General features: G+C 61.6%; 1 protein-coding gene across 2 annotated transcripts in view; it reads left to right on the plus strand.

Moving 5' to 3' along the window:
- Nucleotides 1-287: 287 nt before the first annotated feature.
- Nucleotides 288-14590, plus strand: part of KIF3C (kinesin family member 3C) — a 56470-nt gene continuing 42167 nt past the window's right edge. For both annotated transcript variants that reach the window (XM_067550472.1, XM_067550473.1), the window contains exon 1: nucleotides 288-2139. In XM_067550472.1, coding sequence (XP_067406573.1) covers nucleotides 724-2139 — 1416 coding nt within the window. In that variant the 5' untranslated portion in view covers nucleotides 288-723. The remainder of the gene's footprint in view (nucleotides 2140-14590) is intronic.

A 14590-nucleotide genomic window follows, 5' to 3' on the forward strand; every position in this document is an offset into this window, starting at 1 on the left:
TCCCCCTGCTCCCTGCCCCGAGGGGCCAGCATCCTGCGCTTGCCCGCCGGCCGGCCAGGCAGGACTACAGCTCCCGGCATGCCCGGCCGCGCACCGGGGCGGGGCGGCTGCGCAGGGCCGGGGCTAGGGGACGCGGGGGGGGGGGGGGGCGCTGCTCGTCTCTCCCCGCCAGCAAATCAGCTGCTCGGCGGCCTCCCTCCCCCCAGCCCCGCCCCACCGCGCTGCGCCGCATCTGTCCCCTGTCTGCGCGGCTGCCGGGCGCACACACGCTGCGCTGCGCTGGATGAAGGCGCAGCATCCCGCGCAGGGGCGGGCGCGGCGTTCCCAGCCCCCGGAGCTGGAGGCAGCCAGCGCCGCTGAGCATCTCCCGGACCCCGGGCTCCTGGCTCGGCCCAGCGGCTCGGGGCGCCTGGCGGGGAAGCTCCATCTTTAAACCCCCCCCCGCGCCCCGGCTGCGCGTTTCTGCCCGCGCCCCTCTGCGCTCCCCGGGCGACCCGCTCCGCGCCCCTCTGCGCCGGCGGCTGGCGGCGGGCCTGAGCCTCGGGGATGAGCCGGGCTGGGGCCGCTGCTCGCAGGGGACCGCGCCCAGTGAGCGCCCTGGCACAAAGAGAAGGGGGTGGAGACGCCGGGGCAAATAACTGCAGCGTCCGCCGCCGCGGGGGGGTGGGAAAACCCGCCCCGAGCCGCCCATGAGTGGCGCCCGGTGAGCGGCCCGGGCTCGCCATGGCGCAGAAAGCCCGGCTGGGCGGCGAGGCGCTGAAGGTGGTGGCCCGGTGCCGGCCGGTGAGCCGGAAGGAGGAAGCCGCCGGGTACGAGAGGATCCTGGAGATGGACGTGAAGCTGGGGCAGGTGACCCTGCAGAACCCCAAGGCTGCCCCGGGGGAGCTGCCCAAGACCTTCACCTTCGACGCCGTCTACGACGCCAGCTCCAAGCAAGCGGACCTGTACGACGAGACCGTCCGGCCGCTGATCGACTCCGTCCTGCAGGGCTTCAACGGCACCATCTTCGCCTACGGCCAGACGGGCACCGGGAAGACCTACACCATGCAAGGGGCCTGGGCGGACCCGGAGAAGAGGGGGATCATCCCCAATTCCTTCGAGCACATCTTTACTCACATTTCCCGGTCCCAGAACCAGCAGTACCTGGTCAGGGCCTCCTACCTGGAGATCTACCAAGAGGAGATCAGAGACCTCCTGGCGAAGGACCAGAACAAGAAGCTGGAGCTGAAGGAGAACCCCGAGACGGGGGTGTACATCAAAGACCTCTCCTCCTTCGTGACCAAGAACGTCAAGGAGATCGAGCACGTCATGAACCTGGGCAACCAGACGCGGTCGGTGGGCAGCACCAACATGAACGAGCACAGCTCCCGCTCCCACGCCATCTTCGTCATCACGGTGGAGTGCAGCGAGACCGGCCCGGACGGCGAGGACCACATCCGGGTGGGCAAGCTCAACCTGGTGGACTTGGCGGGCAGCGAGCGCCAGAGCAAACTGGGCGGGGGCCAAGGGGAGAGGCCCAAGGAGGCTTCCAAGATTAACCTCTCCCTCTCGGCTCTGGGCAACGTCATCTCTGCCTTGGTGGACGGCAAGAGCACCCACATCCCTTACAGAGACTCCAAGCTGACCCGTCTCCTGCAGGACTCCTTGGGCGGCAATGCCAAGACCATCATGGTGGCCACCCTCGGCCCCGCCTCTCACAGCTACGAGGAGAGCCTGTCCACCCTCCGCTTCGCCAACCGGGCGAAGAACATCAAGAACAAGCCCAGGGTCAACGAGGACCCGAAGGACACCCTGCTGCGGGAGTTCCAGGAGGAGATCACCCGCCTGAAAGCCCAGCTGGAGAAGCGGGGGATGCTGAGCAAGAAGAGGAGGAGGAACAGCCGGAGGAAGAAGGTGGCGGACGGAGAGGGCATCGCAGAGGGCGAAGGGGAGGAGGACAATGACGACGGCCTGGAGAAGAACATGGAGAACTACTTGCAGGAGCAGAAGGAAAGGCTGGAGGAGGAGAAGGTGGCCATCCAAGATGACCACAGCCTGGTGAGCGAGGAGAAGCAGAAGCTGCTGGAGGAGAAGGAGAAGCGGATCGAGGCTCTGAGGAAGGAGCAAGAAGCCACTGAGTTACTGGCCACGAAGTACAAGGTAAGTGTCTGTGCTCACGGCACAGCCGGGGGTTTGCATGGGGCAGGGCGCGGTTCTCTAGCCTCGCGGGCGCGCTGCGTCCGACGGGCCCGTGCCGGGCATTGCACCCGCAGCGTGGGCGCGTTTCTGTGTATAGACTGCCCTGTGCCGTGGATTCCTGAGCCTGAGCCCGGCCAGGGGCTGCCCCGCCACACGCCTGCCTCTTGCTGGGAGTGGTCGGGGCGGGGGGAGCGGTTTGGCCGTCGCTGACGCGCTCATCAGTGGGATGAGTGTGGCATCCTCCGCTGAGTCCCCGCCACATGGCAGAGCTGCTTGTGTGCTCTGATGATGCTGCAGATTCATAGCCGTGGCCGTAGAGGTGACCTCCCAGATACGCACTGGCCAGCAGAGCCGGAGGGCCCATGTCAGCCAGTTGGAGCCCCCAGTGCCAAACGACTCCTCTTGTCTTCCACCCTCCCGTCCGGCCTGGTCTGTGAGCTGGGAGACGCAGACCCTCACACCAGCAGCGTTTTGGACACCTCACCACCCCTACTGGAGCCCAGGAACCCTCGTGGTGTCCACACCTCAGACCCCCTAGCCTGCCCCTCCCCCCGCTTGCCCTCCCCCAGCCCGCAGCAGTCCGGGGGTGGGGGTGGGTTTCATTTTACTCAGTGCTGCTGGGCCGAGACTGTGATGCTCTGTTTGCAAGCCAGACCTGCTGCCCCTGCGTGGGAGCCAGCGCCTGGGACAGTGTGTATCTGGGGCGTGGCGCAGGGTCTGAAATACAGCGCTCCCCCCCAGCGCATGCAGCACTCTGCAGAGGCCTGGGGAACACTTTGTAGGGACACTGCTGGCTCATCTGGGGAATGGCGGAGGAGGGACCTACCCCCGCTCTGGGCTTTCTAAGCTTGGTCCAGCTGGCACGTTCCAGCCACGGCTCTCACATCACTACCAAGGGGGCTCCACGCCATCGCCTCCTGCTGGGTAAACTGAGGCACGGAGCGAGGCAAGCAAGGGTCACACAGCAAGTCTGCTGTAGAGCTGGGGAAAGAATGCAGGAGTCCTGACCCTCAGCCCCATGCTCGGTCCATGAAACCACAGCTGCCCTTCCTCTGATTGGTATTTGGACAGAATCCCCTGCCCTGAATGCCCCAGGCCGGAGGTCTGACCCCACGCCCCTGTGCCACACCCTCCCCAGAACCGGCAGCTGGGGGCTGTGGTTCTGGTAGAAGCATCACCTCGGCCCGGGTACCTGACCCAGCCTTTTGGAGAGGGGCACGCCGGTGCGCCCGTCTGCGTGCAGAGCGCTCTCGCCCAGCAAGAGGCAGGCGGGGCTTTGCCATCCAACCCCCCCCACCCCACCCCACATGTTGGGGGTGGAGATCCCTGCAGGCCCTGGGCTGTCAGTGCAGATCCCCGTAGGCTGCCTCCTCCCTTGTTGTCTTCTGGGGGGGAGGGGGGGTGTTATTGTAGCTGGTTTCTCCTGACACCTTGCCCCGTTTCTGTTGATGTCTCTCCTGGGGTCTGTTTGGGGGCAGGAAGGGGGGTCGAGGATCAGGTGGTGTTTGCTGGTGAGTTAACGCCTTGCGGGCCAGAGGAGACGGTTGCGGTTCTTTATCTCCCGGCAGCCCAGTGCCGCAGACTCGCAGGTTGGGTGTGATCTGTTTGGAGGTGCTTGTGCTGTGCCTGGGCCGGGGGGGGGCTGGTCAGGATTCCTGGAGGCCCCTGGCTGGCGAGCTTGGGCTGCAATCAGCAGAAATCCTTGATGTCGAGAAAGGTCTCAGAGTCCTGCAGGGCCCGGTGGGTTTCCAGGGGGATGCCGTGGCCCAGGGGTGCTGGGAGCCCGGGGCAGAGCTCCTGCTGAGGGGCCAGGCGTGGCAGCGGATGAGTCGGGCACCGAGGGGCCCGGGTACAGTGACCCGTCAGTGGTCTTCAGACCCCCGCTGGGCCGCGGACGGAGCGCTGCATTCGAAAGGCCGCTCTGCGCCAGCCTCCCCCTGTGAGCTGTGCCTGCTCCGAGTGCTCGTTTCCTCCCTCCCCAAAGGGGCATGGCTCTGCACCCACGACACACGTGGGAAGGCTGCCCACTTGGCCTGGATCTGGCCAGGAGCGGCCTGGCCGTGCTGTCTAGGGCCAGGACCATCCCCTGGAGCAAACGCCAGCTTCCTGGGGGCCTGCTCCGGGCCGGATCAGTAATAAGGGCGTCAGCTGATCCCCAGAGTGGACGAGGAATCAGCCCAGTTTTGCCCAGCTGGCATGGGGCATTCTGGAGTGGGGGTTTCCTTTCCCTAAAGCGTCATGTACCCGCTGCTGCCAGAGACCAGACTAAGATGACCACGATCTGATCCGGTCGGGCATGTCCTGTGTGCCACTGTCATCCAGTGGGATTAACCCACACTGGGCGGTCGGGGCAGTCTTGGGGGGGGAGCATGGAGCGAGGAGGGGCAGCTGCTCAGGGCTCAGTTCGCTGGTGGAGCAGCACCATGTGTTGAGAGGGGAGGATCCCAAGCCTGGAGCTGTGGGGAGGGCGTGAAGTTCCTGGGCAGAGCTCTGGCCGGGGAGCCCCAGGCTGGAGGAGCCGGGGTAGCTCTGGGCTGTGTTTGAGATGCATCAGCAGGTTGTGTGGGGGGGGCGGGTGTGCAAACAGGGCTGGAATAGCAGGGGGTGCTCAGGAAAGAGGGGCACTTTGCTGAGCCTCGGTCTGCGCTTTGCCTGGGTCAACGTCGGTTCGGTTCTGCCACAGCAGGGGCCAGGGGCTGCCTTTGATCTGCTCCCGGACGTGCCTGCAGCTCCAGAGCTTCCTCCCAGAGGAGGCAGAGCAGCGTGCGGGGGGGAGTTCACCGGAAGGGAACGCGCAGGCAGTCCCCAATCATCCACGCGCCGTTCAGGAACAAGGGCTGACGGGGACTGATCTCTGCGGGCCACTGGCCTTCCAGGTCCTGCCGGTGCCAAGGGAGAGGCTGTGAGAGCTGCACCAAGCCGTGGGCTGGAGCCTCCCCCCGCGAGTTTGCTCCGAGGTTTATAGGGGCAGAACTCAGGCGCTCTCCCTTTGGGAGCGAGGGCGCTGGTCTCCACAAATCCTCTTGGGTACCGCCCGCCCGCCCGCCCTGCCCATGGGCCTGCCGCCGGGTGGCAGGGGACGGCAGCTTCTCGGCGTCCCTGCTCTTGCGTGCTGTGCCCGGCCAGCCTCTCCTGCGCCGTGGGTCGCTTTGGCCTGGCTCTGCTTTTTTCCCGGCTCAGCCCCAGGCTCTTTGTTCTCCTGAGAATGGCTGTTAACACCCCTGTGTTTTTGGAGCTCTGCCGGGCAGCCCCTGCCTGCATCCTGGCCGCGTCTGTCTCCGAGTGGGCCCCAGTCCCCATCTTGGCTCAGATTGGTTTCCACACTGGTATCTCTGGTGTATGCTGATGGCTGCTTGTTTACCAGCTCTCCTCCCCCCGCAAATCGCACTCTCCCTCCATCACCTTCCCAGCCGTGCATGGTCTGGGCCCAGTCCCGGAGGCCTGGCTTGGTTAATATTCTGGTTACCTCAGTGGGAGTAAATCCGGCGGCGGGACACAGCCCTGAACGGGAGGATTCTCCGCCCGTTGCCCAGCCTTTGCCGTCTTGGTCGTGGTGCCTTAGGCTGGAGGCTGCATCGCTGCTGTGTGGTGCCCGTGGCCTGGCCTTTCCGGCTACTTGCCCACTGCCCTCCTGCCCTCACTCCAGGAGCTGCTGCATCCTGCCTCCGGTGGCAGACAGGGGCTGCCTGCCCTGCACATGCTGCCCACGCAGCAGGATTTGCTGATTCCAGCTCGGAAGCCGGCCCTGAATCGGGGGCTTGGACACGGCTTCTGCGGGCGGCCAGGGTGGGGCTTGCGGGGAGTTGGGCTACGGCCTCCTGGGTGGGCTAGGCTGGCATTGCCTGGAGCGTAGCGCTCAGCTTTCTGTGCGCATGGGCTGGGGCATCAGGCGGGGCGCTGGGTGCCTGTGGGAGTCTATGGAGAAGGCCGGCCATCCGGCCCAGTGTTTGCAGAACAGCCCCGATTGCACCCCCCTGTTCCATAGGGCTAGCGCCACCCCCACCCCCGCACCCAGACGCAGACAGACCCCCCGGGAGCTAGGTTCTGCAACCGTGTCTCACTGGGCTGAACGCCGGCAGCCCATGGGCCAGGTGCTGGGCGAAGGTCTGCAGCCTGGGGGTTCTCTAGCTAGCGCGGTGCCGTGATGCCCTCCCCTTTCAAGGAGACGTGAGCTGTGGCAGCCTGGCGCTGGGACTCAGGGAGGCTGACCCGCCAACCACACCCGCCCTGCCTTGCAGATCAGCGGCTCCTGCCCATCCCCATGAGCACCTGCTGGTGCTCGAGGGTGTTGAGAGACACCCCAGGCTCCCCCCTCCGGACTGTGATGCTGAACCTCCATGCACCAGCATCCCAGCCATCCAGCAGTGCTGCTGTGACCCCGCCGTCCCAGCCCCGTCGCCGTTCGTCTAGCGCAGGCCAGGCTCAGTGGCAGGTTACAGCAGCACCAGTGCAAGAGGCGGCGGGCGCCGGCTGGTGCAGCCGAGGTCGTGGGGGACGTTCAGAGAAGAGGGGTGGCCCAGTGCTTTGGGTTCAAGTCCCTGCTTGGGTACAGAGTCCTGTGTGACCATGGGTGGGTCTCTGCTCCCCATCTGTACAACGGGGGTAATATCCCTCCCCCCTCACCGGGGTGTGGGGTGTAAATAAATAGGTGATACCCCAGTGATGGCGATCAGGTAAGCACCTGAATTAGACTAAGCTGGTCCAGGCGCCCGAGGAGGCCGGACTCCTGCTAGTAATGGCAGCTTCTCGGTCCCGAGGGGCAGGTGGCGGGAGCTTTGAGAGGCGGAAGCTCCTTCCTTCAGAGAGTCCCTGCCGCCTGCCTCGCCGTGGTCTCAGGTTCGCCTCCCACTCTCCCTTGTGCTGCGTTTACTTCCTCGGGGATGTCGGCGTCTCTCGGAACCGGGCGTTTGGGTGGGGGACCTGCTGCGCAGCCTGCAGGTCAGCTCGGAGCAGTGGGGGGTTTTGTAGGACCTACAGAAACGATGCTTTCTGCTGGCAGGGTGAGAGCAGGGCGCGTTGGGGGGCGGGGAATTCAATATTTGAACTAGACTAGAGAGAGCGTTTCCCTCCAGACTGGGGGGATTTTTCGGGCAGGTCGCTGATGTGGTCAAAGGGGGGGTTGATTCTAGCAGCTGGCTCCATGGACTCCTCTCCACCCCAGGATGTGACTGGCCCGGGACCACCCTGTCTCCTTTCACAGCTGAGAAATGAGAGAGACCGGGCTCTGCAGCGCCTTCCCCTCTGTACCGCTTTCCTCTCCTGCTGCCGGACTCGGGCCAGCCGGGCATCGCCTCTTGTTTGCACCTCGTTGTATTTGGTTATTTGCACTGTGAGAGTGTCCGGGGCCCAGTGTGCTACACACAGAACAAAAACACAGTCCCTACCCCAAGGATTTACAATCTAAATACAAGGCAGGAGACGCCCGCTGGATACGGACCGAGCGCTGGGGGAGCACAAGGGAATGATCAGACAATACTGGACAGCGTGCCAGCTGCCAAACCCTTGTCAAATGTTTGTGGACATTGTAGCAGAGACGTGATATAAGAATTGTGTTATAAGATTGTGATGGGGCATTGGCCCCACACCGGCCTCTAAGGAGTTAATAGCTCCCTAGGGAGGCTGCACAGGCAGCAGCCAATTGGAGAGGGGCTGAGAGGAGCAGCCAATCAGGGCCTGGCAGGCCCATATAAGAAGAGCTGCAGGACAGAGCACAGTCAGTTACTGCCTGGAGCTCAAGGAGGCAGGACGGGGTGCCCGGCAGGCAGGAGGAAGTGAGCACCCTGGACAGAGCAGTGCCGCTAGCAGGGACCGGGGGCAGCTAGAGAGAGCTCCTGGCTGGCTGCTAGGATTTGCAGGCTGAGGCCCTGAGGCAGAGTGAAGAAGATGCTGGAGCCATGGAAAAGTGGCCCAGGGAAAGGTACTGAGGAGTTGGAGGGACTCGGCAGGTGGCTGCCATCTACAAGGTCCCTGGGCCGGGACCCAGAGTAATGGGTGGGCCTGGATTCCCCACTCCCCCCGTCACCAACAGGGAGGTGGCGGGACAGCTGGACTATCATGAAGAGGACGCTGCGGTCCTTGGAGTGATGTGGGTCCAGGAACAGAAGTGATGGCAGGTAAGGCACCACCGGGAGAGGATGTACTGACCGGCACGGCTAATCCCCCAGACAACCAGCAGGAGGTGCCAGCGTAGCGAGTGGAGCCCCATTACACGTGGTGGAGAATGCGGGCACACGGTCACCCCCATATACAGGGAGGATCTGAAGGTAGGGGCCATTGCCCGTCACAGGGATTTGAGAAGCTGAAAGACGCTGAGGGTGAATACAGTGGAGCCGGGGTATGCAGAGGCCTTTTTTGCAGAGGGTTCTTGTGTCCTCCCGGCCTGGAGTCTGTGCCCTTGTGGAAAGGGGCTGACCAGCAGCAAGGAGGGATTCAGGCCCTACTGTGGCAGGATCTCGACACCCCGCTGAGGCAGTGGGGGGCCCAGGAGTACTGGCAGGCCTACACGGAACAGCTAGCTGAGCAGCAGCTATACTCCAGCTCCTGTGGGAAGAGGTCGCGAGAAGCTACAGAGAGTGAGAGGGGAAGCAAGGCTCCAGGGCCAGGGATCCTCGAGGACTGAGTGCCCCTATCGAGACGGGGGCCGGAAACCTCACCCATAGAGGGGGGTGGAGAGGGGCAGTGAAGTCGTTGGTGTTTGATGTGATGGAGAAAGGGATTCCCGTGGAGGGCTGCAGCCCGAGGCTGTGTTCTTTGCAGAGCAGCAGGCTAAACGGATGGCAGCCGGGCAAGACTGCGTTTGTCTAGGCTCCTGAAAGGAATGTTGCAGTAATTGAGACGCGAGATGGGAGCTTGATGAGACTCTTAGCTGTGCGTGTGCAGGAAAGGTCATTCCTGAGAGCTGTTCTGCAGGGAAAATCGGCCAGATTTAGCTCTGGTCTAACTGCAGACCAATGTCTGTATAACGACGTGAACAATCCACCCCCCGGGGGATGTAGTTCTACTGATCTAACATGCTTCCCTGCCCCTCCCATGTGGACAGAGTTGCGACTGCCTCTCAGGCAGGTGGAATAACTAAGCTGCTGGGAGAGCTCTCCCCTGTCTGCTTAGAGCATCTTCATTAAAAGACTGCAGGGGCCCAGTTGCGTTGGTTTTAAGTGTAGACGAGAACTCAGACACAACCGGGATGCGACGACCCGGAGAGAGGGCCAGTCCAGGATGATGCCCAGGTGATGGGCTCGAATGAAAGGCAGAGCAGTGGCTGAGACACAAGGGACAGGTGAAGGCTTGGGGGCAAAGATTAGGGACTTGGTTTTAGCCACGCTGAGCTTCAGCTACTGGCTGGACGTCCGCGAGGAGACGCCGGAGAGACCGGCCGAGATTTCAGTTTGGGCGGAGAGCGAGGGGTGCGGAGGGGTGAGGCAGATCTGTGAGCCGTTGGCATGGAGACGACTGCGGAAGTGGTGTTCGCTTCCATTACCGGGGAGCATTTATATGACCCGCTTTGGCCTCACGCAAGCAGGCGAGAGGGGGTTTTTAGTGGTCTCTAGAGACAGGCCGTGGCTCCCTCCGGTGCGCGCTGACGTCATCCCCTCTCGGACCTGGGCTGGGGCATGTGGGAGGCAGGGCAGGGTGACGGGGGCCGGGGGGTTGCCGTGAATGCAGTCCTGTGTCTGGCACATTCACTCACTCATTTAACAAGCACAATAACCATTAGCGAGCGTTTCGCCGCCTGCGGCGCCCCGGGAGGGTGTGCGCCGAGCATAAAGGGCTCTTGTGCTCTAACGAGAGCTACGCACATGCGCAGGCGGGAACACAGACGCACACAGGGACTCTCACACACCACACACACACACACACACACCCTGCCCCCCCCCCCCGACTCTCTCCCTGCTCAGGTTGCTCACAAGTATTTTCCCACACCAGGCAATCAGACGTGAAGGCCCCGTTCACACCCAAGGCAATGCCGGTCCCCGGGAATTAGCCCAGCCCTATCCCCACGCCCAGCCCTCCCTGACACGCTCCTCTCCCAGGCAGCAGCGCCACCACCCCCCTGGCATAGTTCCATCCCCTGGGGGGAGAGACGGCGCCGCCCATCCCAGCGAGCCCCACGCAGGGACACCGGCCTTTCTCCCTGCTTTCAGGATCTCACCCTGGCCATGTCTCGCTGGCCCGCCCGCCCGCCCGGCAGCCGCTTGGCCAAGCCTCTGTTTGATTTCGTGGCGCATAGGAGGGCTCCGCTCCGTGAGCAGAAGCTGGCACCGCCCATGGGACGTGGGGAGGGGAATTGAGCCTGTGGTCGTCAGTGACCGGGGTGGTCGGGACCTTCACAGCACCTCCAGCAGCGCTGCCGCCCTGGCCCTGTGCTGGGCCGTTACGTGGCACTCTCCCCGCTGAGTCAGCGATGAGCCATGTGCAGTTCCCAGGCACCTGTCGCAGAGGCAGAGGGTACAGCCCATTGTGATTCCCGCACCATTTCCTGCACCCCCCGGGGAGAAGGGACTCTCCCACTCGGACCAGGGCAGACCCCGCTCTGGAGCCAATCTGTCTGGTGCTTGGCAAAGCTCAGGGCTCGCTGGGGACATGAGGGGCTTTGATTCCCAGGACTATCTCAGTGGCTGGGGGCCGTGCTCTTGGGCCCCAGTTCTGGCTCTGAATGGCTGCGCTGCCCCGGACCCGGAGCTCCGTGTCTGACCCGGATCTGCTCTGGGCGGGGGAAGGAGAAATGAGCACTGAATGCAGCTGCTGGCGCTGGCAATTACATCCCAACTGCTGCCACGGGGCAGGGTGTAACTCCTTGTGTGAGGCCAAGAGAACCCGGTCCCGGCGAGCGCGCCGGCGCCTCCCACCCTTGTTACACAGGGGCAGAAGGAAACTGAATCTTTCTGCGAAATGGAGCAGATGAAGGCACGTGGGTGCCTCTGCGTGGGAGGGAACCAGGCAGAGAAGAGGGCTTCGTTCTAGCGCTCCCCAACTCCCAGCGGAGAAGGCTGAGAGGGCAAAGTCCTTCCCGGGGCGACTCTGGCTGGTCCGGAGGCACTGGAGACCACAAGAGATTCCAGGGGGAGCATGGAAAGGGGACTGAACGTTGTTCGATCTGCCAGTGATGAGATGTCCAAAACACTGTGATCCATGCAAGAATGTCACGTGGGAAAGGCTCCCTGCCATGGGGGGCTGGCCCCTTTAAGGAGGGACCTAGGAGGGCTGCCTTTATTGAGAATGAGCCCCGCTGGGCCCACCTGGAAGTAATCACCTCCTAGATGGCTGGTTGGCAGCTGATTAGCTAAGGGCACCCATAAAAGGCTGCCAGAACTCGGGTGCAGAAAGGTGCTCCTGGAGCCAGGAGTCACCCGAGGAGAGGCACGTCCCGGGAGGGGGATTGCGGGGGCCCTTTCAGCTAGATGCGAGAGGTGTAGCCTGCCAGGAGTCCCCGGCTGCCATGGAGATTGAGGGGACCCTGCATCAGCCACAGACTGGCAGGAAGCAGCGCGTGGAGCCAGAGCCTCCAGGGAACAAGCCCTGGCAGGCGTTGCTATGTGAAAGAGGCCTGGAGGCAGTGGAAGGCAGGAAGTGGCCCGGGGAAGCAGCGCTGAGTCGGAGGAAGCAGAGCACAGGTGCTTAATATGGGGTCCCTGGTCCAGAAACCCCAGCAGAGGGATGGCCTGGATGCCCGTACCAGCCGCCGAGGGAAGGGATGTAGAAGCTCTGATGCAGAGGGGACAAGGCTGGGGCTGAAGGGCTGGGATAAGGTTTATTAACAGATGCCAAGGCCGGAAGGGGCCATTGTGAGTGTCTAGTCTGACCTCCTGTATAACACAGGCCCCTCAGTAAATCCTAGATCGTCCGATTTCTGTTTGCTGGGACTCTTCGTCCCCCTGGAAGGGGGTGGGACTGGCCAGAGGGCGAAGTTGTGAGAAAGGGCAAACTACTGCAGGCTCCGAGGGGGCTACCCAGGCTAGTGAGTGCTACCCCGCCTCTCTCCCCCGCACACATCTTCTGTAGAAGAAGCCAGGTGGCCATTGAGCAGCGTGTTAGATCTACTTGGGGCTCAGTGATGTAAATTCGAGCAGTACCAGATGGGCTAGTCAGAGAGCAAATTATTTGTGGTATGACTAAGGCCAGGCCAACTGAGTGTGAGAAATGGACTCCGCTTTGCACAGGCCAGTGGGTGTTTGCGGCACTTGCCAGACATGTGCTTCCCAAATGATGTTGTTTGCAAGCAGCACAAGCACAGAAGTGCATCTAATTCCAGACGCAGAGCGAGGTGTAGAGACTCGCCATACGGAGAGCAAACGGCAGAGGCCGGTTCTGTTTGTTGTAAGTCCTCAGGCAATCACACCACAAAGGTGCACCGCAGAAGCGGTGCCGTGCCAAGCCCCCAGTGAAAGCAGCCACTTTTTATAAAGCGTGTTTGCTGTTAGTTCAAACAGCAAATAAATAATAACAGCGCCTCTGAACCTGCTGCTGCTGCACAAAGCTCTGATGATGCAGAGAATTTTTTTTGTTGAGCCTCTTCATAAATGGACAAAGCGAGGCTCTGCAACGGATTAGTGTGTGACAGTGGAAATGAACAAAAAGTGAATTACAAAGTAGATCCGGGGGCTGAGTGTGCGAGAATCGCTGCCAATCTGAGTAGCGATCGCCTGATGGGAATATGGACTAGTACGTTTTGTTTAACAGCTTCAAAATCCGTCCATGCGGGAAAGCAGAGGCTGTAAATGTAAGGAAAGCTCCCACTCCGAGTTTGAAGTAGTAAAATCTAAAGTCCCCTCTGAGCTCGAGTTGATGTGCATTCCGAACATGCAGATGATCAGAAGGGTGCATCACCTGTCTGCAGGTCCCGATGCAGGCGGGATTCTGAAAGAATTAGACGAAGTGTTTAAGGTATTATATCCTCGGTGCATCCTAGACCGTGGTACTGCCAAAAACACCCGTACCGTGTGACTTCATCGAGTCCAGAGCCAGAAGGGTCCACTGTGGGCACCATCCGGCCTCTTGTGTAACACAGGCCACAGAACGTCTGCCTAGAGCAGATCTTCTAGAGAAACATCCAGTCTTGATTTAACAATGGTCCGGGACGGCGAATCCGTCAATCTAAAGTGTCCTTAGAACCGAGAAAGGCTCTGACCATGGGATGGCAAAACTCAGTGTTATTGAGCGAACCCAGATCCCAAATCACAGGGCCAATGGTCTGGGTGCTGTCATAAAACCAAACAAGTTTTATAGAGCCAAAAGTAAGCCCATGTGATGGGTACTTACCCCACATGGCTGGTGAAAGGGACAGTGTGGGCCTGGGAGGCCAGCTACCCCCACCCCCAGTTGCATCTTGAGGGTGGCATATGCCTGACTAATGGGCCTGGGTTCTCCTGCCAAGGTAGCATGGAGTCCCTCCGAAGGGGATATAGATCACAGGAAACCCTGTGAAAAGGGTTCTGAACCACTGGGCCTAGAACGGGCGGCAGCAGACCAGGCACTTGTTTCTGATGGACTTCCTGTTTCCCTCCAAGGGGTGGGACCAAAGCGTGACCTGAGGCTGATCGCCGCAAGGCTGGAGTGGGCGTTGGCCAGGGGCGCTAAAGCAGGAGAGCCTGCTGGGTAATGCCCAGCTGCGAGCGGGCGCTCCCACGGTGAGTCGACTCTGCTGCAGGCCACTGGACGTGAGGGGTGCCTCATGAGAGCCATTGAGGCGGTCACGTTCGGCCGGCACAGTGAAGAGTGACCTCCGGTTTGGGTGCAAGTCCGAGATTCTGGCAGGTCGGCATGGGTCGGGGAAGCATGTAACTCTGCACCTTCAGCTCCCCTTGCGGGGCAGGCTGGGAAGCAGTGACTGAAAAAGACTTCCGGGTTCGTAGGGGACAGTCAACGGAACATGAGCTCCCAGTGTCCAGTATTTCTGTAGGAAGTACACTCATTGACTGGGCCCGAGAAGGGTGACAGTAACCGTATAAATGGAGGGACCCCAGAACACCAAAGACTTGCACGGATTCACGGGCCTGGCACAGAGCAGCAGTGGGTCACACTCGTCCCTACTCTGTTACAGTTAGTGCTGCGCTCAGACTGCTGCTTGAAACGGCATCGGATGCTGCTGGAGTGAGTGAGAAAAGCAGCATTGTTTTTGTTTTAAAAAGCCGGCGCACCAGTATTGGACTGCATTGAGACTAACAAAGAGCGAAGAGCTCCGCTGACTGCAGGCTCAGGCGGGATGGAGTCAGTCCTGCGAAATGACTGCAGAGGCATTTGCTTCCAAAGCAGTCCCCGAAGGGCCGTAGACTGGTGTTCAGATCGCAGAAGGAAATGCTGTGAGATGTTTCCGGCTGTGAGCGTTTTCTTCTGTCTGTTTATGGACAGAAACTGGTCAAGGTCGCAATTGTTGGAAGCCACAGCACAGCCCCCAACCTCTCAAATGATCCTGCAC

Source organism: Emydura macquarii, unplaced genomic scaffold (genome assembly GCF_026122565.2).
Source record: "Emydura macquarii macquarii isolate MOO-44397 ecotype Brisbane River unplaced genomic scaffold, CSIRO-AGI_Emac_v2 contig_1300, whole genome shotgun sequence".
NCBI classification, from domain to species: Eukaryota; Metazoa; Chordata; order Testudines; family Chelidae; genus Emydura; species Emydura macquarii.